Source organism: Nerophis ophidion, linkage group LG25 (genome assembly GCF_033978795.1).
Source record: "Nerophis ophidion isolate RoL-2023_Sa linkage group LG25, RoL_Noph_v1.0, whole genome shotgun sequence".
NCBI classification, from domain to species: Eukaryota; Metazoa; Chordata; class Actinopteri; order Syngnathiformes; family Syngnathidae; genus Nerophis; species Nerophis ophidion.
In genome coordinates, this window is record NC_084635.1 from 37,938,760 (window position 1) to 37,965,687 (window position 26,928).

At 42.0% G+C, this 26,928-nt stretch overlaps 1 protein-coding gene across 2 annotated transcripts in view; it reads left to right on the forward strand.

The window, feature by feature from the left end:
* scg3 (secretogranin III) overlaps positions 1-26,928 on the forward strand; it is a 50,952-nt gene that overhangs the window by 14,830 nt on the left and 9,194 nt on the right. The window contains exons 6-11 of one of the 2 annotated variants that reach the window (XM_061887547.1): positions 9,889-10,023; positions 10,092-10,269; positions 12,873-12,989; positions 16,198-16,272; positions 19,837-19,953; positions 21,042-21,122. In XM_061887547.1, the coding sequence (XP_061743531.1) occupies positions 9,889-10,023; positions 10,092-10,269; positions 12,873-12,989; positions 16,198-16,272; positions 19,837-19,953; positions 21,042-21,122 (703 nt within the window). The remainder of the gene's footprint in view (positions 1-9,888; positions 10,024-10,091; positions 10,270-12,872; positions 12,990-16,197; positions 16,273-19,836; positions 19,954-21,041; positions 21,123-26,928) is intronic. The other variant, XM_061887548.1, reaches the window with a different exon arrangement.

Sequence of the window (26,928 nt, forward strand, 5' to 3'; positions counted from 1 at the left end):
TTGGTGTCTGCTAAAACACTTCCAATCTACTCAACATTGGTGTACGCTAAAACACTGTCAATCTACTCAACATTGGTGTCTGCTAAAACACTTTCAATCCTCTCACCATTGGTGTCTGCTAAAACACTTTCAATCTACTCAACATTGGTGTCTGCTAAAACACTTTCAATCTACTCAACATTGGTGTCTGCTAAAACACGTTCAATCTACTCACCATTGGTGTCTGCTAAAACACTTCCAATCTACTCAACATTGGTGTCTGCTAAAACACGTTCAATCTACTCAATGTTGGTGTCTGCTAAAACACGTTCAAGCTACTCAATGTTGGTGTCTGCTAAAACACGTTCAATCTACCAACATTGGTGTCTGCTAAAACACTTTCAATCTACTCAACATTGGTGTCTGCTAAAACACGTTCAATCTACCAACATTGGTGTCTGCTAAAACACTTTCAATCTACTCAACATTGGTGTCTGCTAAAACACGTTCAATCTACTCACCATTGGTGTCTGCTAAAACACTTTCAATCTACTCAACATTGGTGTCTGCTAAAACACGTTCAATCTACTCAATGTTGGTGTCTGCTAAAACACGTTCAATCTACTCAATGTTGGTGTCTGCTAAAACACGTTCAATCTACCAACATTGGTGTCTGCTAAAACACTTTCAATCTACTCAACATTGGTGTCTGCTAAAACACGTTCAATCTTCCAACATTGGTGTCTGTTAAAACACTTCCAATCTACTCAACATTGGTGTCTGCTAAAACACGTTCAATCTACTCAATGTTGGTGTCTGCTAAAACACGTTCAATCTACTCAATGTTGGTGTCTGCTAAAACACGTTCAATCTACCAACATTGGTGTCTGCTAAAACACGTTCAATCTACTCACCATTGGTGTCTGCTAAAACACTTCCAATCTACTCAACATTGGTGTCTGCTAAAACACGTTCAATCTACTCAATGTTGGTGTCTGCTAAAACACGTTCAATCTACTCAACATTGGTGTCTGCTAAAACACGTTCAATCTACTAAATGCTGGTGTGTGCTAAAACACCCACAACTTGATCGCACGCAAAGATGACCAAAGAAATTCCTGCGTCTCTTAAATGAACAAAATAGTTGACAATCCAGTTAATGTGTTTGTCTTCGTGAATATGCGGAATATATGCTAATTATTACACATAATAATAAGGGGGGTGGGGGGGTCCGGAAGCATTCCCAGGCAAAGCGAGAGACATAGTCTCCCCAACGTGTCCTGGGTCTTTCTGGTGGCCTCCTACTGGTTGAACACCTCCTGCAGGGACCCTAAGGAAGGTGTTCAGGTGGCATCCTGACCAGATGCCCGAACCACCTCATCTGGCTCCTCTCCATGTGGAGGAGCAGCGGCTTTTCTCTGAGCTCGTCTCGGATGACAGAGCTTCTCACTCTATCTCTAAGGGAGAGACCTGCCACGCGGAGTAGGAAAGTAATTTGGACCGCTTGTACCCGTGATCTTGTCTTTTGGGTCATAAACCAAAGCTCATGACCATAGGTGAGGTTGGGAACGTAGATCAGCGGGTAAATTGAAAGTTTTGTATCTGGCTTAGCTCCTTCTTCACCACAATGGACCAATACAGGGTCTTCATCGTGGCAGACCCCACACCGATCCACCTGTCAATCTCACGATCCACTCTTCCCTCATTTGTGAACAAGACTTCGAGGTACTTGAACTCCTCCACTTGGGGAAAGATGTCCTCCCCAACCCAGAGATGGCACTCTACCCTTTTCTGGGCGAGAACCATGGACTCAGACTTGGAGATACTGATTTTCATCTCAGTCGCTTCACACTCGGCTGAGAACAGATCCAGTGAGAGCTGAAGATCTTGACCAGATGAAGCCATCAAGACCACATCATCTGCAAAAAGCAGAGACCTAATCCTGCAGCCAACAAACCTGATCCCCTCAACTGCACCTAGAAGTTCTGTCCATAAAAGTTCTAAACGGAATCGCTGACAAAATCCAACTGGAAACGGATCTGACTAACTGCCGGCAATGTGGACCAAGTTCTGACACTGATCATACATGGAGCGGACCACCACAATCCGACGGTCCGATGTTCCATACTCTCTGAACATTCCCCACAAGTCTTCCAGAGGGACACGGTCAAATGCTTTCTCTAAGTCCTCAAAGCACATGTAGACTGGTTGGGCAAACTCCCATGCACCCTCGAGAACCTTGCCAAGATTATAGAGCTGGTCCACAGGTCCACGACCAGGACGAAAACCACACTGTTCCTCCTGAATCCAAGATTTGAATATCTGACATAGCCTCCTCTCCAGTACACCTGAACAGATCACACCAAGGAGGCTGTGGAGTGTGATCCCACCTTAATTGGAACACATCCTGCAGGTCCCCTTCTTAAAGAGAGGAACCACTGCACCGGTCTGCCTATCCAGAGGTACCGTCCCCGATGTCCACGCGATGCTGAAGAGTCTTGTCAACCAAGACAGCCCCACAGCATCCAGAGCCTTAAGGAACTCCGGGCAGATCTCATCCACCCCCGGGTCCTGCCATCGAGGAGTTTTTTAACTACCTCAGCAAACTCAGCCCCTGAAATAGGAGAGCCCACCTCAGATTCCCCAGGCACTGCTTCCTTATAGGATTGAGGATTGATTGAAACTTTTATTAGTAGATTGCACAGTACAGTACATATACCGTTCAATTGACCACTAAATGGTAACACCCCAATAAGTTTTTCAACTTCTTTAAGTCGGGGTCCACATTAATCAATTCATGGTAAAAGAGGTCTTCTAAGTATTCCCTCCACCAATTAAAAATGATCTGAGTCGAGGTAATTAGCACAGCAGCCCCACCATACACGGTGTTGACAGTGCACGGCTTCCCCCTCCTGAGGCGGCGGATGGTGGTCCAGAATGGTTTTGAAGCCATCCGGAATTAGTTTTTCATGGCTTTGCCAAACTCCTCGTAAGTCAATCAATCAATCAATCAATGTTTACTTATATAGCCCTAAATCACTAGTGTCTCAAAGGGCTGCACAAACCACTACGACATCCTCGGTAGGCCCACATAAGGGCAAGGAAAACTCACACCCAGCGGGACATCGGTGAAAATAATGATCCAGTGGGACGTCTGTGACAATAATGATTATGAAAACCTTAGAGAGGAGGAAAGCAATGGATGTCGAGCGGGTCTAACATGATACTGTGAAAGTTCAATCCACAATGGATCCAACACAGTCGCGAGAGTCCAGTCCAAAGCGGGTCCAACTCAGCAGCGAGAGTCCCGTTCACAGCGGAGCCAGCAGGAAACCATCCCAAGCGGAGGCGGATCAGCAGCGCAGAGATGTCGAGGCGGATCAGCAGCGCAGAGATGTCCCCAGCCGATACACAGGCAAGCAGTACATGGCCACCGGATCAGACCGGACCCCCTCCACAGGGGAGAGTGGGACATAGAAGAAAAAGAAAAGAAACAGCAGATCAACTGGTCTAAAAAGGGAGTCTATTTAAAGGCTACAGTATACAAATGAGTTTTAAGGTGAGACTTAAATGCTTCTACTGAGGTAGCATCTCGAACTGTTACCGGGAGGGCATTCCAGAGTACTGGAGCCCGAACGGAAAACGCTCTATAGCCCGCAGACTTTTTTTGGGCTTTGGGAATCACTAATAAGCCGGAGTCCTTTGAACGCAGATTTCTTGCCGGGACATATGGTACAATACAATCGGCAAGATAGGAGGGAGCTAGACCGTGTAGTATTTTATACGTAAGTAGTAAAACCTTAAAGTCACATCTTAAGTGCACAGGAAGCCAGTGCAGGTGAGCCAGTACAGGTATATATGTATGTATATATGTATATAAAGGTATATACAGTATAGGTATATATGTATGTATATATGTATATAAAGGTATATACAGTACAGGCGTAATGTGATCAAACTTTCTTGTTCTTGTCAAAAGTCTAGCAGCCGCATTTTGTACCAACTGTAATCTTTTAATGCTAGACATGGGGAGACCCGAAAATAATACGTTACAGTAGTCGAGGCGAGACGTAACAAACGCATGGATAATGATCTCAGCGTCTTTAGTGGACAGAATGGAGCGAATTTTAGCGATATTACGGAGATGAAAGAAGGCCGTTTTAGTAACGCTTTTAATGTGTGCCTCAAAGGAGAGAGTTGGGTCGAAGATAATACCCAGATTCTTTACCGTGTCGCCTTGTTTAATTGTTTGGTTGTCAAATGTTAGAGTTGTATTATTAAATAGAGTTCGGTGTCTAGCAGGACCGATAATCAGCATTTCCGTTTTTTTGGCGTTGAGTTGCAAAAAGTTAGCGGACATCCATTGTTTAATTTCATTAAGACACGCCTCCAGCTGACTACAATCCGGCGTGTTGGTCAGCTTTAGGGGCATGTAGAGTTGGGTGTCATCAGCATAACAGTGAAAGCTAACACTGTATTTGCGTATGATGTCACCTAGCGGCAGCATGTAGATGCTGAAGAGTGCAGGGCCAAGGACCGAACCCTGGGGAACTCCACACGTTACCTTAACGTAGTCCGAGGTCACATTGTTATGGGAGACACACTGCATCCTATCAGTAAGATAAGAGTTAAACCAAGACAGGGCTAAGTCTGACATACCAATTCGTGTTTTGATACGTTCTAATAAAATATTATGATCGACGGTATCGAAAGCAGCGCTAAGATCGAGGAGCAGCAACATAGATGACGCATCAGAATCCATCGTTAGCAATAGATCATTAGTCATTTTTGCGAGGGCTGTCTCCGTCGAGTGATTTGCCCTGAAACCGGATTGAAAGGTTTCACATAGATTGTTAGACGCTAAGTGTTCATTTAACTGCTCCGCAACAATTTTTTCGAGGATTTTTGAAATAAAGGGAAGGTGAGACACCGGTCGGTAGTTTACCATGAGGTCAGGATCGAGGTTTGGTCTTTTAAGAAGAGGATGAATAACCGCTTTTTTGAATGCTAGGGGAACAGTGCCCGAGGAAAGTGATAAGTTTATAATATTTAGCACTGATGGACCTAATAATACAAAGAGCTCCTTGATCAGTTTCCCAGGAAGAGGGTCAAGTAAACATGTTGTTTGTTTTATTCCATTTACACGTTGTAACAATTCCTCTAATGTTATTTCCTCAAAACGAGAGAAACTATTTTGGAGGGCAGTATCCGCCGTATATACAATCGTGTCAGTGTTAATAGAACCCCGTTGTAGCTGGGACGCATTGTCTTTAATCTCCTTTCTAATGACTTCAATTTTCTTACTAAAGAATTGCATAAAGTCATCAGCTGAGTGGGTGGAGCTACTGGAAGGAGTCCCTTGTTGAAATAGGAGAGCCCACCTCAGATTCCCCAGTTTTTTCCTCTGCAACTGTCAAGGCAACGCCCTGCTTGGCCTGTCAGTACCCGTCCGCTGCCTTCGGAGTCCCATGAGCCAAAATGACCCAATAGGACTCCTTCCTTCTAGGATTACCACCACGACAGGCACCAACCACCTTGCGGCCACAGCTCCAATCAGCCGCCTCGACAATAGAGGTGCGGAACATGGTCCACTCGGACTCAATGTCCAGCACCTCCCTCGTGACATGTTCAAAGTTCTTCCGGAGGTGGGAATTGAAACTCTCTCTGACAGGAGACTCTGCCAGACGTTCCCAGCAGACCCTCACAATGCGTTTGGACCTGCCAGGTCTGTCCGGCATCTTCCCCCACCATCGCAGCCAACTCACCACCAGGTGGTGATCGGTAGAAAGCTCCGCCCCTCTCTTCACTCAAGTGTCCAAAACATGAGGCCGCAAATCCGATGACACAACTACAAAGTCGATCATGGATCTGCGGCCTAGGGTGTCCTGGTGCCAAGTGCACATATGGACACCCTTATGTTTGAACATGGTGTTTGTTATGGACAAACTGTGACGAGCACAAAAGTCCAATAACAAAACACCACTCAGCTTCAGATCCGGGCGGCCATTCTTCAAAATCACGCCTCTCCAGGTTTCACTGTCGTTGCCAACATGAGCGCTGAAGTCCCCCAGTAGAACGAGGGAATCACCTGGGGAGCACTTTTCAGTACTCCCTCGATGGGAATCCAAAAAGGGTGGGTACTCTGAACTGCTGTTTGGTGCGTAAGCACAAACAATAGTCAGGCCTGTCCCCCCACCCGAAGGGGAAACTATCCTCTCCTATACTGGACTAAAGTACATCGTACAGGCTCTGAGCCAAAGGGCAAAGAGAAAAGCCACCCCAGCCAGTCGCCTCTCACTGCTTGCAACACCAGAGTGGAAGAGAGTCCAGCCCCTCTCAAGAGAACTGGTTCCAGAGCCCTTGCTATGCGTCGAAGTGAGTCCGACTGAATCCGGCTGACAATTCTCCACCTCGTGCACCGACTCAGGCTCCTTGCCCCCACGTCCTAACAGCTAGCTTCTGTAGCCGAGGATCAGACTGCCAAGGGCCCTGCTTTCGACTTCCGCCCAGCTCACACCTGACCTCGATGCCCCTTTCCATGAGTCCGGAGCCCATTGAAGGGGGGCCCGCGTTACCTTTTCAAGCTATGCCTGATCCGGGCCCCATGTAGACAGTCTGGCCACCAGCCGCTTGCCATCGAGCCCCACTTTTCCACCTGGCTCCAGAGGGGGGCCCAAAAATATGTGCAAACAAGGTATTTTAGACTATTGTGTTATGCTGAAATTATAACTAACATTGATACTGTTTTTCACAAAGATAAAATAAGTCATATTTTTGGTTCATTTGATAGTTAAAACAAATGTACATTATTGCAGTCAGTTGATAAAACGTTGTCCTTTACAATTATAAAAGCTTTTTACAAAACTCTACTACTCTGCTAGCATGTCAGCAGACTGGGGTAGATCCTGCTGAAATCTATGTATTGAATGAATACACAATCCTTTTCAATCGGAAAAAGATCGTTTTTGAATTAAGAAAAAATCGATATAAAATCGAATCCTGAGCCCAAGAATCGATATTGAATGGAATCGTGGACACCCAATGTCTGGACTAAGCAAAGAGGACTATGATTGTGTACTACAATGTCTGGACTAAGCAAAGAGGGCTATGATTGTGTACTACAATGCCTGGACTAAGCAAAGAGGACTATGATTGTGTACTACAATGTCTGGACTAAGCAAAGAGGACTACGATTGTGTACTACAATGCCTGGACTAAGCAAATAGGGCTATGACTGGGTACTAGAATGTCTGGACTAAGCAAAGAGGACTATGATTGTGTACTACAATGTCTGGACTAAGCAAAGAGGACTATGATTGTGTATTACAATGTCTGGACTAAGCAAAGAGGACTATGATTGTGTACTACAATGTCTGGACTAAGCAAAGTGGACTACGATTGTGTACTACAATGCCTGGACTAAGCAAAGAGGACTATGATTGCGTACTAAAATGTCTGGACTAAGCAAAGAGGACTACGATTGTGTACTACAATGCCTGGACTAAGCAAAGAGGACTATGATTGTGTACTACAATGCCTGGACTAAGCAAAGAGGACTATGATTGTGTACTACAATGTCTGGACTAAGCAAAGAGGGCTATGATTGTGTACTACAATGCCTGGACTAAGCAAAGAGGACTATGATTGTGTACTACAATGTCTGGACTAAGCAAAGTGGACTACGATTGTGTACTACAATGCCTGGACTAAGCAAAGAGGACTATGATTGTGTACTAGAATGTCTGGACTAAGCAAAGTGGACTATGATTGTGTACTAGAATGTCTGGGCTAAGCAAAGTGGACTATGATTGTGTACTAGAATGTCTGGGCTAAGCAAAGAGGACTATGATTGTGTACTACAAATACTGGACTAAGCAAAGAGGAATATGATTGTGTACTACAATGCCTGGACTAAGCAAAGAGGACTCTGATTGTGTACTACAATGCCTGGACTAAGCAAAGAGGACTAAGATTGTGTACTAGAATGCCTGGACTAAGCAAAGAGGACTATGATTGTGTACTACAATGCCTGGACTAAGCAAAGAGGACTATAATTGTGAACTACAATATCTGGACTAAGCAAAGAGGACTATGATTGTGTACTAGAATGTCTGGACTAAGCAAAGTGGACTATGATTGTGTACTAGAATGTCTGGGCTAAGCAAAGTGGACTATGATTGTGTACTAGAATGTCTGGGCTAAGCAAAGAGGACTATGATTGTGTACTACAAATACTGGACTAAGCAAAGAGGAATATGATTGTGTACTACAATGTCTGGACTAAGCAAAGAGGACTATGATTGTGTACTACAATGTCTGGACTAAGCAAAGCGGAATATGATTGTGTACTACAATGCCTGGACTAAGCAAATAGGACTATGATTGTGTACTACAATGTCTGGACTAAGCAAAGGGGACTATGATTGTGTACTACAATGTCTGGAATAAGCAAAGAGGACTATGATTGTGTACTACAATGTCTGGACTAAGCAAAGAGGACTACTATTGTGTACTACAATGTCTGAACTAAGCAAAGAGGACTATGATTGTGTACTAGAATGTCTGGACTAAGCAAAGTTGACTATGATTGTGTACTACAATGCCTGGACTAAGCAAAGAGGACTATGACTGGGTACTAGAATGTCTGGACTAAGCAAAGAGGACTATGATTGTGTATTACAATGTCTGGACTAAGCAAAGAGGACTATGACTGGGTACTAGAATGTCTGGACTAAGCAAAGAGGACTATGATTGTGTATTACAATGTCTGGACTAAGCAAAGAGGACTATGATTGTGTACTACAATGTCTGGACTAAGCAAAGAGGAATATGATTGTGTACTACAATGTCTGGACTAAGCAAAGAGGACTATGATTGTGTACTACAATGCCTGGACTAAGCAAAGAGGGCTATGACTGGGTACTAGAATGTCTGGACTAAGCAAAGAGGACTATGATTGTGTACTACAATGCCTGGACTAAGCAAAGTGGACTATGATTGTGTACTACAATGCCTGGACTAAGCAAAGAGGGCTATGACTGGGTACTAGAATGTCTGGACTAAGCAAAGTGGACTATGGTTGTGTACTACAATGCCTGGACTAAGCAAAGAGGACTATTATTGTGTACTACAATGTCTGGACTAAGCAAAGGGGACTATGATTGTGAACTACAATATCTGGACTAAGCAAAGAGGACTCTGATTGTGTACTACAATGCCTGGACTAAGCAAAGAGGACTATGATTGTGTACTACAATGCCTGGACTAAGCAAAGAGGGCTATGACTGGGTACTAGAATGCTGGACTAAGCAAAGGGGACTATGATTGTGTACTACAATGCCTGGACTAAGCAAAGAGGACTATGATTGTGTACTACAATGCCTGGACTAAGCAAAGAGGACTATTATTGTGTACTTCAATCTGGACTAAGCAAAGAGGACTCTGATTGTGTACTACAATGCCTGGACTAAGCAAAGAGGACTATGATTGTGTACTACAATGCCTGGACTAAGCAAAGAGGGCTATGACTGTGTACTACAATGCCTGGACTAAGCAAAGAGGACTATGATTGTGTACTACAATGCCTGGACTAAGCAAAGAGGGCTATGACTGGGTACTAGAATGTCTGGACTAAGCAAAGAGGACTATGATTGTGTACTACAATGCCTGGACTAAGCAAAGAGGACTATGATTGTGTACTACAATGCCTGGACTAAGCAAAGAGGACTATTATTGTGTACTACAATCTGGACTAAGCAAAGAGGACTATGATTGTGTACTAGAATGTCTGGACTAAGCAAAGAGGACTATGATTGTGTACTACAATCTGGACTAAGCAAAGAGGACTATGATTGTGTACTAGAATGTCTGGACTAAGCAAAGAGGACTATGATTGTGTGTCTTCCTCAGATCACAGAAGGCCAAGCAGACACTTTAGAGTACCAAGTAGCGGAGGCTCTGCAGGATCTCATCACCAAAGATGCCAGGAAGAAGGAGGCTGAAGAAAGCAAGGAGGAGATCAGAGAGGAGAAGGACAAGCAGGAAGTGAGTTATTGATTTGGTGGGACTTAGTGATTGGATTGTGGGTGTTGTTGATTGGAGGAATGGCCCAGCAGGATGAATGGAACTCCAAGGAGGAGGAGGAGGAGGAGGAGGAGGAGGAGGAGAGTGAAGACAAGGTGTGGGACAAAGAAGACCAGAGTGAAGACAATGAAGTCCAGCCAGAGGATGGTCTGCAGGACCTGCACTACTTCCCCAACTTCTACCGCCTGCTCAGGAGTCTCCATGCAGGTGGGGTCACCTCCTGCTGATGGAACCCATGTGGAGGAGGAGGTGGAGGAGGATGAGGATGATCAGGAGGAAGAGGATAATGATGATGAGGAGGAGGAGGATGATGATGATGATGATGATCAGGAAGAGGATGATGATGAGGATGATGAAGAGTAGGATGATGATGAGGAGGATGATGATGATGATGATTATCAGGAGGATGATGATGATGATCAGGAGGAGGATGATCAGGAGGAGGATGATGATGAGGATGATGAGGAGTATGATGATGAGGAGAATGAGGATGAGGAGGAGGAGGAGGAGGAGGAGGATGATGATGATGATGATGATGAGGATGATCAGGAGGAAGAGGAGAATGATGATGAGGAGGAGGAGGAGGATGATGATGAGGAAGAGGAGGGGGAAGAGGAGGAGGATGATGATGATGATGAGGATGATGAAGAGGAAGAGGATAATGATGATGATGATCAGGAGGATGATGAGAATGATGAGGATGATGATGATGAGGAGGAGGATGATGATGATCAGGAGGAAGAGGAGAATGATGATGAGGAGGATGATGATGATGAGGAAGAGGAGGAGGAGGATGAAGAGGAGGAGGATGATGATGATGATCAGGAGAGGATGAGGAGGATGATGATGATGATGAGGATGATCAGGAGGAAGAGGATAATGATGATGATGATGATCAGGAGGATGATGAGAATGATGATGATGAGGATGATCAGGAGGAAGAGGAGAATGATGATGAGGAGGAGGATGATGATGATGAGGAAGAGGAGGATGATGATGATTATCAGGAGGAGGATAATGATGATGATCAGGAGAGGATGAGGAGGATGATGATGATGATGAGGATGATCAGGAGGAAGAGGATAATGATGATGATGATGATCAGGAGGATGATGAGAATGATGATGATGAGGATGATCAGGAGGAAGAGGAGAATGATGATGAGGAGGAGGATGATGATGATGAGGAAGAGGAGGATGATGATGATTATCAGGAGGAGGATAATGATGATGATGATGAGGATGATCAGGAGGAAGAGGATAATGATGATGATGATGATCAGGAGGATGATGAGAATGATGATGATGAGGATGATGAAGAGTAGGATGATGATGAGGAGGATGATGATGATGATGATTATCAGGAGGATGATGATGATGATCAGGAGGAGGATGATCAGGAGGAGGATGATGATGAGGATGATGAGGAGTATGATGATGAGGAGAATGAGGATGAGGAGGAGGAGGAGGAGGAGGATGATGATGATGATGATGATGAGGATGATCAGGAGGAAGAGGAGAATGATGATGAGGAGGAGGAGGAGGATGATGATGAGGAAGAGGAGGGGGAAGAGGAGGAGGATGATGATGATGATGATGAAGAGGAAGAGGATAATGATAATGATGATCAGGAGGATGATGAGAATGATGAGGATGATGATGATGAGGAGGAGGATGATGATGATCAGGAGGAAGAGGAGAATGATGATGAGGAGGATGATGATGATGAGGAAGAGGAGGAGGAGGATGAAGAGGAGGAGGATGATGATGATTATCAGGAGGAGGATAATGATGATGATCAGGAGAGGATGAGGAGGATGATGATGATGATGAGGATGATCAGGAGGAAGAGGATAATGATGATGATGATGATCAGGAGGATGATGAGAATGATGATGATGAGGATGATCAGGAGGAAGAGGAGAATGATGATGAGGAGGAGGATGATGATGATGAGGAAGAGGAGGATGATGATGATTATCAGGAGGAGGATAATGATGATGATGATGAGGATGATCAGGAGGAAGAGGATAATGATGATGATGATGATCAGGAGGATGATGAGAATGATGATGATGAGGAGGATGATGATGAGGAGGAGGATGATGATGATGAGGATGATGATGATGATCAGGAGGAGGATGATGAGAACGATGAGGATGATGATGATGAGGATGATCATGAGGAAGACGAGAATGGTGATGAGGAGGAGGATGATGATGATGAGGAAGAGGAGGAGGATCATGAGGAGGAGGATGATGATGATGATTATCAGGAGGAGGATAATATTGATGATGATGATCAGGAGGAGGATGATGATGAGGATGATCAGGAGGAAGAGGAGGATGATGATGAGGAGGATGATGATGAAGAGGAGGATGATGATGATCAGGAGGAGGATAATATTGATGATGATGATCAGGAGGAGGATGATGATGATCAGGAGGAGGATAATATTGATGATGATGATCAGGAGGAGGATGATCAGGAGGAGGAGGATGATGATGAGGATGATCAGGAGGAAGAGGAGGATGATGATGATGATCAGGAGGAGGATGATCAGGAGGAGGAGGATGATGATGAAGAGGAGGATGATGAGGAGGAAGAGGACTCATGCATGGATCCTTGTGGGACATGTTCTCCAAGGAAATGGGCCTCACACACACACACACACACACACACACACACACACACACACACACACACACACAGACACACAAATGATCCTGACCGCCATCATTAAGCCCCGCCCCCCTGCAGCCAAACAGAGGGAGAGAGCATGATCGCCATGGCAACATGTGATGTTTGCAGATGAAGATGCTGAGGAGAGAGAGACTCTGATCACCATCATGAAGACGCTGATAGACTTTGTCAAGATGATGGTCAAGTATGGCACCATCACACCTGAAGAGGGCGTGGCCTATCTGGGTACGACAAGTCACTTAAGTTTGTCTTTATTTACTTCTTGTCTTTTCTGACTTGTTGACATCTTGAGGGAAAAGGACAACAAAAGGAAAACCAAATCTCCTTTTTCTGCATGGTTTTCAAACAAAGAAGGGACACATGTCTTGGTGTAGTTTTAGCAAACAATGAAGGGACACGTGTCTTGGTGTAGTTTTAGCAAACAATGAAGGGACACATGTCTTGGTGTAGTTTTAGCAAACAATGAAGAGACACGTGTCTTGGTGTAGTTTTAGCAAACAATGAAGGGACACGTGTCTTGGTGTAGTTTTAGCAAACAATGAAGGGACACGTGTCTTGGTGTAGTTTTAGCAAACAATGAAGGGACACATGTCTTGGTGTAGTTTTAGCAAACAAAGAAGGGACATGTGTCTTGGTGTAGGTTTAGCAAACAAAGAAGGGACACATGTCTTGATGTAGTTTTTACAAACAAAGAAGGGACACATGTCTTGTTGTGGGTTTAGAAAACAAAGAAGGGACACATGTCTTGGTGTAGTTTTAGCGAACAAAGAAGGGACACATGGTGTAGTTTTAGCAAACAAAGAAGGGACATGTGTCTTGGTGTAGGTTTAGCAAACAAAGAAGGGACACATGTCTTGATGTAGTTTTTGCAAACAAAGAAGGGACACATGTCTTGGTGTAGTTTTAGCGAACAAAGAAGGGACACATGTCTTGGTGTAGTTTTAGCAAACAAAGAAAGGACACGTGTTTTGATGTAGTTTGTGCAAACAAAGAAGGGACACATGTCTTGTTGTGGGTTTAGCAAACAAAGAAGGGACACATGTCTTGGTGTAGTTTTAGCGAACAAAGAAGGGACACATGTCTTGGTGTAGTTTTAGCAAACAAAGAAGGGACATGTGTCTTAGTGTAGTTTTAGCAAACAAAGCAGGGACACGTGTCTTGGTGTAGTTTTAGCAAACAAAGAAGGGACACATGTCTTGATGTAGTTTTAGCAAACAAAGAAGGGACACATGTCTTGGTGTAGTTTTAGCAAACAAAGAAGGGACACGTGTCTTGGTGTAGTTGTAGCAAACAAACAAGGGACACGTGTCTTTGTGTATTTTTAGCAAACAAAGAAGGGACACGTGTCTTGGTGTAGTTTTAGCAAACAAAGAAGGGACACGTGTCTTGGTGTAGTTTTAGCAAACAAAGAAGGGACACGTGTCTTGGTGTAGTTTTAGCAAACAAAGAAGGGACACGTGTCTTGGTATGGTTTTAGCAAACAAAGAAGGGACACGTGTCTTGGTGTAGTTTTAGCAAACAAAGAAGGGACACGTGTCTTGGTGTAGTTTTACAAACAAAGAGGGGACACGTGTCTTGGTGTAGTTTTAGCAAACAAAGAAGGGACACGTGTCTTGGTGTAGTTTTAGCAAACAAAGAAGGGACACATGTCTTGGTGTAGTTTTAGCAAACAAAGCAGGGACACATGTCTTGGTGTAGTTTTAGCGAACAAAGAAGGGACACATGTCTTGGTGTAGTTTTAGCAAACAAAGAAGGGACATGTGTCTTGGTGTAGTTTTAGCAAACAAAGCAGGGACACGTGTCTTGGTGTAGTTGTAGCAAACAAAGAAGGGACACATGTCTTGATGTAGTTTTAGCAAACAAAGAAGGGACACATGTCTTGGTGTAGTTTTAGCAAACAAAGAAGGGACACGTGTCTTGGTGTAGTTGTAGCAAACAAACAAGGGACACGTGTCTTTGTGTATTTTTAGCAAACAAAGAAGGGACACGTGTCTTGGTGTAGTTTTAGCAAACAAAGAAGGGACACATGTCTTGGTGTGGGTTTAGCAAACAAAGAAGGGACACGTGTCTTGGGGTAGTTTTAGCAAACAAAGCAGGGACACGTGTCTTGGTGTAGTTTTAGCAAACAAAGAAGGGACACGTGTCTTGGTGTAGTTTTAGCAAACAAAGAAGGGACACATGTCTTGGTGTAGTTTTAGCAAACAAACAAGGGACACATGTCTTGGTGTAGTTTTAGCAAACAAAGAAGGGACACGTGTCTTGGTGTAGTTTTAGCAAACAAAGAAGGGACACGTGTCCTGGTGTAGTTTTAGCAAACAAAGAAGGGACACATGTCTTGGTGTAGTTTTAGCAAACAAACAAGGGACACATGTCTTGGTGTAGTTTTAGCAAACAAAGAAGGGACACATGTCTTGGTGTGGGTTTAGCAAACAAAGAAGGGACACGTGTCTTGGGGTAGTTTTAGCAAACAAAGCAGGGACACGTGTCTTGGTGTAGTTTTAGCAAACAAAGAAGGGACACGTGTCTTGGTGTAGTTTTAGCAAACAAAGAAGGGACACATGTCTTGGTGTAGTTTTAGCAAACAAACAAGGGACACATGTCTTGGTGTAGTTTTAGCAAACAAAGAAGGGACACGTGTCTTGGTGTAGTTTTAGCAAACAAAGAAGGGACACATGTCTTGGTGTAGTTTTAGCAAACAAAGAAGGGACACGTGTCCTGGTGTAGTTTTAGCAAACAAAGAAGGGACACATGTCTTGGTGTAGTTTTAGCAAACAAAGAAGGGACACATGTCTTGGTGTAGTTTTAGCAAACAAAGAAGGGACACGTGTCCTGGTGTAGTTTTAGCAAACAAAGCAGGGACACGTGTCTTGGTGTGGTTTTAGCAAACAAAGAAGGGACACGTGTCTTGGTGTGGTTTTAGCAAACAAAGAAGGGACACGTGTATTGGTGTAGTTTTAGCAAACAAAGAAGGGACACGTGTCTTGGTGTGGTTTTAGCAAACAGACGCTGCAACATGACCTGAGCAGCAGCTGCCCCACAATCAAATCTGCAGGCGTCATTGGACACAACAAACGAGCGTATGTCAGCGTTTCCATGGTAACCATGGGCTTCCACGCCATCGCCTTTTCTTTGTGGGGAATAGCCTGTCGCCTAGCAACCAGCCCACCTGACTCAGTCCCAGCTGCTAATTAGAAAGAAAGACTAAAAACAAGAGCAGGAAGGACAGTCGGGCTGAGTGGAGGAAAAATATCATCTAGCATGGATAATATTTTCTAGACAAGTAGTTCTTTAACACTACTTAGTGTTCTGCCATAGATAACACATCAAGTCATGTGGATCATTCATTCTTCAACTCAAACTAACAAAGTGAAGTGATGATGCAATAGTGAATCTTCAAAGTGAAGTGATGATGCAATAGTTTGTCTTCCCGCAGAGAATCTGGACGCCATGATCGCGCTGCAGACTAAGAACAAGTTGGGAAAGTCTCTGGGACTTCAGGACTTTGCAGGTCGGTGAAATCCAAATGTCTCAATGATTGACCATCGCTCCTCCAGGAAGAATTGGTCCAAAGAAAAGACTTTGCAGTGTTGCAATGTAACCTTCCGTTGCAAGTAGTTACGTTATGCAACATTAAATAACGTTACATTGCAAGTAGTTATGTTATGTAACATTAAATAACGTTACGTTGCGAGTAATGTTATGTAACATTAAGTTACGTTATATTGCAAGTAGTTACGTTGTGTAACATTAAGTTACGATGCAGGTAGTTATGTTGTGTAACATCAAGTTACTTTGTGTTGCAAGCAGTGATGTTATGTAACATTAAGTCACGTTATGTTGCAAGTGGTTACATTATGTATCATTAAGTTACGTTACGTTTTCATTAGCTACATTATGTAACGTTAAATGGCATTACATTGCAATTTGTTATTTTATGTTTCATTAAGTAATGTTACATTGCAATGTGTTATTTTATGTTTCATTAAGTAATTTTACATTGCAATTTGTTATGTTATGTAACATTAAGTTACGTAAGTAACCATTATTAACGTTATGTAACATTAAATTACGTAATGTTGCAATTAGTTATGTTATGTAACATTAAAGTACGTTACATAGCAAGTAGTTATGTTATGTAACATTAGATAATGTTACATTGCAAGTAGTTATGTTATGTAACATTAAATAACGTTACATTGCAAGTAGTTATGTTATGTAACATTAAATAACGTTACATTGCAAGTAGTTATGTTATGTAACATTACATAACGTTACATTGCAAGTAGTTATGTTATGTAACATTAGGTTACGTTATGTTGCAAGTAGTTACGTTGTGTAACATTAGGTTACGATGCAGGTAGTTATGCTGTGTAACATTAAGTTACTTTATGTTGCAGGTAGTTATGTTATGTAACATTAAGTTACGTTATGTTGCAAGTAGTTACATTGTGTAACATTAAGTCACAATGCAAGTAGTTACGTTATGCAACATTTAGTTATGTTACGTTGCAAGTATTTATGTAACATTAAGTTACGTTATGTTGCAAGTGGTTACATTATGTATCATTAAGTTACGTTACGTTTTCATTAGTTGCGTTATCTAACATTAAGTTACACTATGTTGCAATTAGCAACATTATGTAACGTTAAATGGCATTGCATTGCAGTTAATTGCGTTATGTAACATAAAGTTACGTTACATTGCAATTTGTTATTTTATGTTTCATTAAGTAATGTTACATTGCAATTTGTTATGTTATGTAACATTAAGTTACGTAAGTAACAATTATTTACGTTATGGAACATTAAATTACATAACGTTGCAATTAGGTATGTTATGTAACATTAAATTAAGTTACATTTCAGTTAGTTACGTTACATTGCAAGTAGTCACGTTATGTAACATTAAATTGTGTTGCATTGCAATTAGTTATGTTATATATTATTAAATTACGTTAAGTTGCAATTAGTTATGTTATCCAACATTAAGTTAAGTTATGTAACAAGTATTTACGTTATGTAACATTAAGTTACATAAGTAACCATTATTTACGTTATGTAACATCAAATTACGTTACGTTGCAATTAGTTATGTTATATGTGGCGTAGTGGAAGAGTGGCCGTGCGCAACCCGAGGGTCCCTGGTTCAATCCCCACCTAGTACCAACCTCGTCACGTCTGTTGTGTCCTTGAGCAAGACACTTCACCCTTGCTCCTGATGGGTGCTGGTTAGCGCCTTGCATGGCAGCTCCCTCCATCAGTGTGTGAATGTGTGTGTGAATGTGGAAGTAGTGTCAAAGCACTTTGAGTACCTTGAAGGTAGAAAAGCGCTATACAACCCATTTATCATGTATATAATATTAAATTATGTTACATTGCGAATGGTTACGTTATGTATCATTAAGTTACGGTGCAATTAGTTATGTTCCATCCATTTTTCCACGGCTTATTCCCTTTGGGGTTGCGTGGGGCGCTGGTGCCTATCTCAGCTACAATCGGGCAGAAGTTGGGTACACCCTGGACAAGTCGCCACCTCATCGCAGAATTAGTTATGTTATGTAACATAAATTACGTTACATTGCAATTATTTATGTTATGTATCATTAAGTTACGTTACAATTAGTTACAATATGTAACATTGTGTTACGTTGCAATTAGTTACGTTACGTAACATAACACTACGATAAGTTCCAATTAGTTACGTTTTGTAACATTAAATTAAGTTACATTGCAATTAGTTACGTAATGTATCATTAAGTTACGTTACTTTGCAATTAGTTACTTTATGTATTATTAAGTTACTTTACATTGCAATTAGTTGTTATGTATCATTTAGTTACATTACATTGTAATTAGTCACGTTATGTATCATTAAGTTACATTACAATACAATTAGTTACCTTATGTATCATTAAGTTATGTTACGCTGTATGATGTCGGGTTACGTTGTACTAAGTTAAGTTACGTTGCATTAAGTTATGCTATATATCATTAAGTTTCATTCAATTGCAGTTAGTTACCTTGTGTATCATTAAATTACGTTACATTGCAATTAGTTACGTTATGTGTCATTAAGTTACGTTACATTGCAATTAGTTATGTTATGTATCATTAAGTTATGTTACATTGCAATTAATTACGTATTGTATCATTAAGTTACGTTACATTGCAATTAGGTATGTTATGTATCATTAAGTTACGTTACATTGCAATTAGTTACGTTATGTATCATTAAGTTACGTTACATTGCAATTAGTCATGTTATGTATCATTAAGTTATGTTACATTGCAATTAGTTACGTTATGTATCATTAAGTTACGTTACATTGCAATTAGTTACGTTATGTATCATTAAGTTACGTTACATTGCAATTAGTTATGTTATGTATCATTAAGTTATGTTACATTGCAATTAATTACGTTATGTATCATTAAGTTATGTTACATTGTAATTATTTATGTTATGTATCATTAAGTTGCGTTACAATTAGTTACGTTATGTAACATTATGTTACGTTGCAATTAGTTACGTTATGTATCATTAAGTTACGTTACATTGCAATTAGGTACGTTATGTATAATTAAGTTACGTTACATTGCAATTAGGTACGTTATGTATCATTAAGTTACGTTACATTGCAATTATTTATGTTATGTATCATTAAGTTGCATTACAATTAGTTACGTTATGTAACATTATGTTACGTTGCAATTAGTTACGTTATGTATCATTAAGTTACGTTACATTGAAATTAGTCATGTTATGTATCATTAAGTTATGTTACATTAAGTTGCGTTACATTGCAATTAGTTACGTTATGTATCATTAAATTATGTTGTGTATCATTACGTTATGTTACATAATGTCACTCTATGTAACATTAAGTTACGTTACGTTGCATGAAGTTTTGCTACGTTGCATTACATTATGTTACATTATGTAGTGTTACATAATGTTGAATTAAGTTGCATTAAGTTTCAATATGTTGTATTGTTACGTTAGATTAAATGATTACATTACGTTGTATAAAGTTACATTACATTGCTTTAGTAGTCTTGCACTTCTTGACAGTTGGAAAAAATTTGGACGAGGATGACAACACAAAGGCCGAGGCTTCCAAGATGCAGAAGGAGTATGAGAACCTGGAGGACTCCACCAAGGAGGATCAGCCATCTACAAGTCATACCAGTCAGTCTACCCGTCACTCTACAAGTTTATCTACCAGTTGGTCTACCTGTCTGTCTACCAGTTAGTCTACATGTCAGTCTACAAGTTGATCTACCATTTAGTCTACCAGTTGGTCTACTAATTGGTCTACAGCTTTGTCTTCCAGTTGTTCTAGCAGTTAGTCTACCAGTCAGTGAAGGTCAGGCAATGTTAATTTATTTAGTTCTGATGTTCACCTGATGTCAGTTACACCTAATTCTGGAGTACCTTTGATCCTCTTAGTCTGTTGTCTACAACCCTCTGGAGTACTTTTGATCCTCTTAGTCTGTTGTCTACAACCCTCTAGAGCTCTTTGTCTGTTGTCTACAACCCTCTCCAGTTCCTTTGATCCTCTTAGTATGTTGGGTCCAGTACCTTTGATCCTCTTAAGTCTGTTGGGTCCAGTACCTTTGATCCTCTTATTCTGTTTACAACCTTCTGGAGTACTTTTGATCCTCATAGTCTTACATACAACCCTCTCCAGTACCTTTGATCCTCTTAGTCTTGTATACAACCCTCTCCAGTACCTTTGATCATCTTAGTCGGTTGTGTAAACCCTCTGGAGTACCTTTGATTCTCTTAGTCTGTTGTTTACAACCCTCTGCAGTACCTTTGATCCTCTTAGTCTGTTGTCTACAACCCTCTCCAGTACCCTTGATGCCCTTAGTCTGTTGTGTACAACCCTCTGGAGTACCTTTGATCCTCTGCAGTACCTTTGAGAATGTTGCTAGAATTGATACAGGTTGACTGTAGTCTCGACTCTCAGCACTACATCTATGAATCCCAGCACAGGAGATTATTGCTGCTGAAGTAGGTTAGTCCAATAAGCTGTCCCTGAACACCACACTTTATATCCTTATTGGTCCAGAAGTAGCCCAAGTTGCCTACTTCCGGTCCCTGAAGACCGCACTTTAAATCCCTATTATCTGGGTGATCTTCAATGCAGATACATATTATTGTTGTTGGTATGGTCTCTTCCTAAAAACAACACTGTCAGATCAAGTTGAGTTTGCATCCAATTTCAAGAAAGTTCTTATTTTCATATTGCTACGTGTTGGTCTGCTCCTCAGACAAGTCGCAGACGTACTTGGAGGCCATCAGGAAGAACATTGAATGGCTGAAGAAGCACAACAAGGAAGGAGGCAAAGAAGGTAGGTGACATCCATGTTGTGAAAGATGAAGGTCATGTTGGTATGGAGGAACCACACCAATAGATGTCAGGTGACATCTATAGATGAAGGTCATGTTGAAGTTGGTATGGAGGAACCACACCAATAGATGTCAGGTGACATCTATACATGAAGGTCATGTTGAAGTTGGTATGGAGGAACCACACCAATAGAAGTCAGGTGACATCTATAGATGAAGGTCATGTTGGTATGGAGGAACCACACCAATAGAAGTCAGGTGACATCTATAGATGAAGGTCATGTTGGTATGGAGGAACCACACCAATAGAAGTCAGGTCACATCTATAGGTGAAGGTCATGTTGAAGTTGGTATGGAGGAACCACACCAATAGAAGTCAGGTGACATCTATAGATGAAGGTCATGTTGAAGTTGGTATGGAGGAACCACACCAATAGAAGTCAGGTCACATCTATAGATGAAGGTCATGTTGGTATGGAGGAACCACACCAATAGAAGTCAGGTGACATCTATAGATGAAGGTCATGTTGGTATGGAGGAACCACACCAATAGAAGTCAGGTCACATCTATAGATGAAGGTCATGTTGAAGTTGGTATGGAGGAACCACACCAATAGAAGTCAGGTGACATCTATAGATGAAGGTCATGTTGGTATGGAGGAACCACACCAATAGAAGTCAGGTGACATCTATAGATGAAGGTCATGTTGGTATGGAGGAACCACACCAATAGAAGTCAGGTGACATCTATAGATGAAGGTCATGTTGAAGTTGGTATGGAGGAACCACACCAATAGAAGTCAGGTGACATCTATAGATGAAGGTCATGTTGAAGTTGGTATGGAGGAACCACACCAATAGAAGTCAGGTGACATCTATAGATGAAGGTCATGTTGAAGTTGGTATGGAGGAACCACACCAATAGAAGTCAGGTCACATCTATAGATGAAGGTCATGTTGGTATGGAGGAACCACACCAATAGAAGTCAGGTGACATCTATAGATGAAGGTCATGTTGGTATGGAGGAACCACACCAATAGAAGTCAGGTCACATCTATAGATGAAGGTCATGTTGAAGTTGGTATGGAGGAACCACACCAATAGAAGTCAGGTGACATCTATAGATGAAGGTCATGTTGGTATGGAGGAACCACACCAATAGAAGTCAGGTGACATCTATAGATGAAGGTCATGTTGGTATGGAGGAACCACACCAATAGAAGTCAGGTGACATCTATAGATGAAGGTCATGTTGAAGTTGGTATGGAGGAACCACACCAATAGAAGTCAGGTGACATCTATAGATGAAGGTCATGTTGAAGTTGGTATGGAGGAACCCACCAATAGAAGTCAGGTGACATCTATAGATGAAGGTCATGTTGGTATGGAGGAACCACACCAATAGAAGTCAGGTGACATCTATAGATGAAGGTCATGTTGGTATGGAGGAACCACACCAATAGAAGTCAGGTGACATCTATAGATGAAGGTCATGTTGGTATGGAGGAACCACACCAATAGAAGTCAGGTGACATCTATAGATGAAGGTCATGTTGGTATGGAGGAACCACACCAATAGAAGTCAGGTGACATCTATAGATGAAGGTCATGTTGGTATGGAGGAACCACACCAATAGAAGTCAGGTGACATCTATAGATGAAGGTCATGTTGAAGTTGGTATGGAGGAACCCACCAATAGAAGTCAGGTGACATCTATAGATGAAGGTCATGTTGGTATGGAGGAACCACACCAATAGAAGTCAGGTGACATCTATAGATGAAGGTCATGTTGGTATGGAGGAACCACACCAATAGAAGTCAGGTGACATATATTGATGAAGGTCATGTTGAAGTTGGTATGGAGGAACCACACCAATAGAAGTCAGGTGACATCTATAGATGAAGGTCATGTTGGTATGGAGGAACCACACCAATAGAAGTCAGGTGACATCTATAGATGAAGGTCATGTTGAAGTTGGTTTGGAGGAACCACACCAATAGAAGTCAGGTGACATCTATAGATGGTCATGTTGAAGTTGGTATGGATGAACCACACCAATAGAAGTCAGGTGACATATATTGATGAAGGTCATGTTGAAGTTGGTATGGAGGAACCACACCAATAGAAGTCAGGTGACATCTATAGATGAAGGTCATGTTGGTATGGAGGAACCACACCAATAGAAGTCAGGTGACATCTATAGATGAAGGTCATGTTGGTATGGAGGAACCACACCAATAGAAGTCAGGTGACATCTATAGATGAAGGTCATGTTGGTATGGAGGAACCACACCAATAGAAGTCAGGTGACATCTATAGATGAAGGTCATGTTGAAGTTGGTATGGAGGAACCACACCAATAGAAGTCAGGTGACATCTATAGATGAAGGTCATGTTGAAGTTGGTATGGAGGAACCACACCAATAGAAGTCAGGTGACATCTATAGATGAAGGTCATGTTGGTATGGAGGAACCACACCAATAGAAGTCAGGTGACATCTATAGATGAAGGTCATGTTGGTATGGAGGAACCACACCAATAGAAGTCAGGTGACATCTATAGATGAAGGTCATGTTGGTATGGAGGAACCACACCAATAGAAGTCAGGTGACATCTATAGATGAAGGTCATGTTGGTATGGAGGAACCACACCAATAGAAGTCAGGTGACATCTATAGATGAAGGTCATGTTGGTATGGAGGAACCACACCAATAGAAGTCAGGTGACATCTATAGATGAAGGTCATGTTGAAGTTGGTATGGAGGAACCACACCAATAGAAGTCAGGTGACATCTATAGATGAAGGTCATGTTGGTATGGAGGAACCACACCAATAGAAGTCAGGTGACATCTATAGATGAAGGTCATGTTGGTATGGAGGAACCACACCAATAGAAGTCAGGTGACATCTATAGATGAAGGTCATGTTGAAGTTGGTATGGAGGAACCACACCAATAGAAGTCAGGTGACATCTATAGATGAAGGTCATGTTGAAGTTGGTATGGAGGAACCCACCAATAGAAGTCAGGTGACATCTATAGATGAAGGTCATGTTGGTATGGAGGAACCACACCAATAGAAGTCAGGTGACATCTATAGATGAAGGTCATGTTGGTATGGAGGAACCACACCAATAGAAGTCAGGTGACATCTATAGATGAAGGTCATGTTGGTATGGAGGAACCACACCAATAGAAGTCAGGTGACATCTATAGATGAAGGTCATGTTGGTATGGAGGAACCACACCAATAGAAGTCAGGTGACATCTATAGATGAAGGTCATGTTGAAGTTGGTATGGAGGAACCACACCAATAGAAGTCAGGTGACATCTATAGATGAAGGTCATGTTGAAGTTGGTATGGAGGAACCCACCAATATAAGTCAGGTGACATCTATAGATGAAGGTCATGTTGGTATGGAGGAACCACACCAATAGAAGTCAGGTGACATCTATAGATGAAGGTCATGTTGGTATGGAGGAACCACACCAATAGAAGTCAGGTGACATATATTGATGAAGGTCATGTTGAAGTTGGTATGGAGGAACCACACCAATAGAAGTCAGGTGACATCTATAGATGAAGGTCATGTTGGTATGGAGGAACCACACCAATAGAAGTCAGGTGACATCTATAGATGAAGGTCATGTTGAAGTTGGTTTGGAGGAACCACACCAATAGAAGTCAGGTGACATCTGTAGATGGTCATGTTGAAGTTGGTATGGATGAACCACACCAATAGAAGTCAGGTGACATATATTGATGAAGGTCATGTTGAAGTTGGTATGGAGGAACCACACCAATAGAAGTCAGGTGACATCTATAGATGAAGGTCATGTTGGTATGGAGGAACCACACCAATAGAAGTCAGGTGACATCTATAGATGAAGGTCATGTTGGTATGGAGGAACCACACCAATAGAAGTCAGGTGACATCTATAGATGAAGGTCATGTTGGTATGGAGGAACCACACCAATAGAAGTCAGGTGACATCTATAGATGAAGGTCATGTTGAAGTTGGTATGGAGGAACCACACCAATAGAAGTCAGGTGACATCTATAGATGAAGGTCATGTTGAAGTTGGTATGGAGGAACCACACCAATAGAAGTCAGGTGACATCTATAGATGAAGGTCATGTTGGTATGGAGGAACCACACCAATAGAAGTCAGGTGACATCTATAGATGAAGGTCATGTTGGTATGGAGGAACCACACCAATAGAAGTCAGGTGACATCTATAGATGAAGGTCATGTTGGTATGGAGGAACCACACCAATAGAAGTCAGGTGACATCTATAGATGAAGGTCATGTTGGTATGGAGGAACCACACCAATAGAAGTCAGGTGACATCTATAGATGAAGGTCATGTTGGTATGGAGGAACCACACCAATAGAAGTCAGGTCACATCTATAGATGAAGGTCATGTTGAAGTTGGTATGGAGGAACCCACCAATAGAAGTCAGGTGACATCTATAGATGAAGGTCATGTTGGTATGGAGGAACCACACCAATAGAAGTCAGGTGACATCTATAGATGAAGGTCATGTTGGTATGGAGGAACCACACCAATAGAAGTCAGGTGACATATATTGATGAAGGTCATGTTGAAGTTGGTATGGAGGAACCACACCAATAGAAGTCAGGTGACATCTATAGATGAAGGTCATGTTGGTATGGAGGAACCACACCAATAGAAGTCAGGTGACATCTATAGATGAAGGTCATGTTGAAGTTGGTTTGGAGGAACCACACCAATAGAAGTCAGGTGACATCTGTAGATGGTCATGTTGAAGTTGGTATGGATGAACCACACCAATAGAAGTCAGGTGACATATATTGATGAAGGTCATGTTGAAGTTGGTATGGAGGAACCACACCAATAGAAGTCAGGTGACATCTATAGATGAAGGTCATGTTGGTATGGAGGAACCACACCAATAGAAGTCAGGTGACATCTATAGATGAAGGTCATGTTGGTATGGAGGAACCACACCAATAGAAGTCAGGTGACATCTATAGATGAAGGTCATGTTGGTATGGAGGAACCACACCAATAGAAGTCAGGTGACATCTATAGATGAAGGTCATGTTGAAGTTGGTATGGAGGAACCACACCAATAGAAGTCAGGTGACATCTATAGATGAAGGTCATGTTGAAGTTGGTATGGAGGAACCACACCAATAGAAGTCAGGTGACATCTATAGATGAAGGTCATGTTGGTATGGAGGAACCACACCAATAGAAGTCAGGTGACATCTATAGATGAAGGTCATGTTGGTATGGAGGAACCACACCAATAGAAGTCAGGTGACATCTATAGATGAAGGTCATGTTGGTATGGAGGAACCACACCAATAGAAGTCAGGTGACATCTATAGATGAAGGTCATGTTGGTATGGAGGAACCACACCAATAGAAGTCAGGTGACATCTATAGATGAAGGTCATGTTGGTATGGAGGAACCACACCAATAGAAGTCAGGTCACATCTATAGATGAAGGTCATGTTGAAGTTGGTATGGAGGAACCACACCAATAGAAGTCAGGTGACATCTATAGATGAAGGTCATGTTGGTATGGAGGAACCACACCAATAGAAGTCAGGTGACATCTATAGATGAAGGTCATGTTGGTATGGAGGAACCACACCAATAGAAGTCAGGTGACATCTATAGATGAAGGTCATGTTGGTATGGAGGAACCACACCAATAGAAGTCAGGTGACATCTATAGATGAAGGTCATGTTGGTATGGAGGAACCACACCAATAGAAGTCAGGTGACATCTATAGATGAA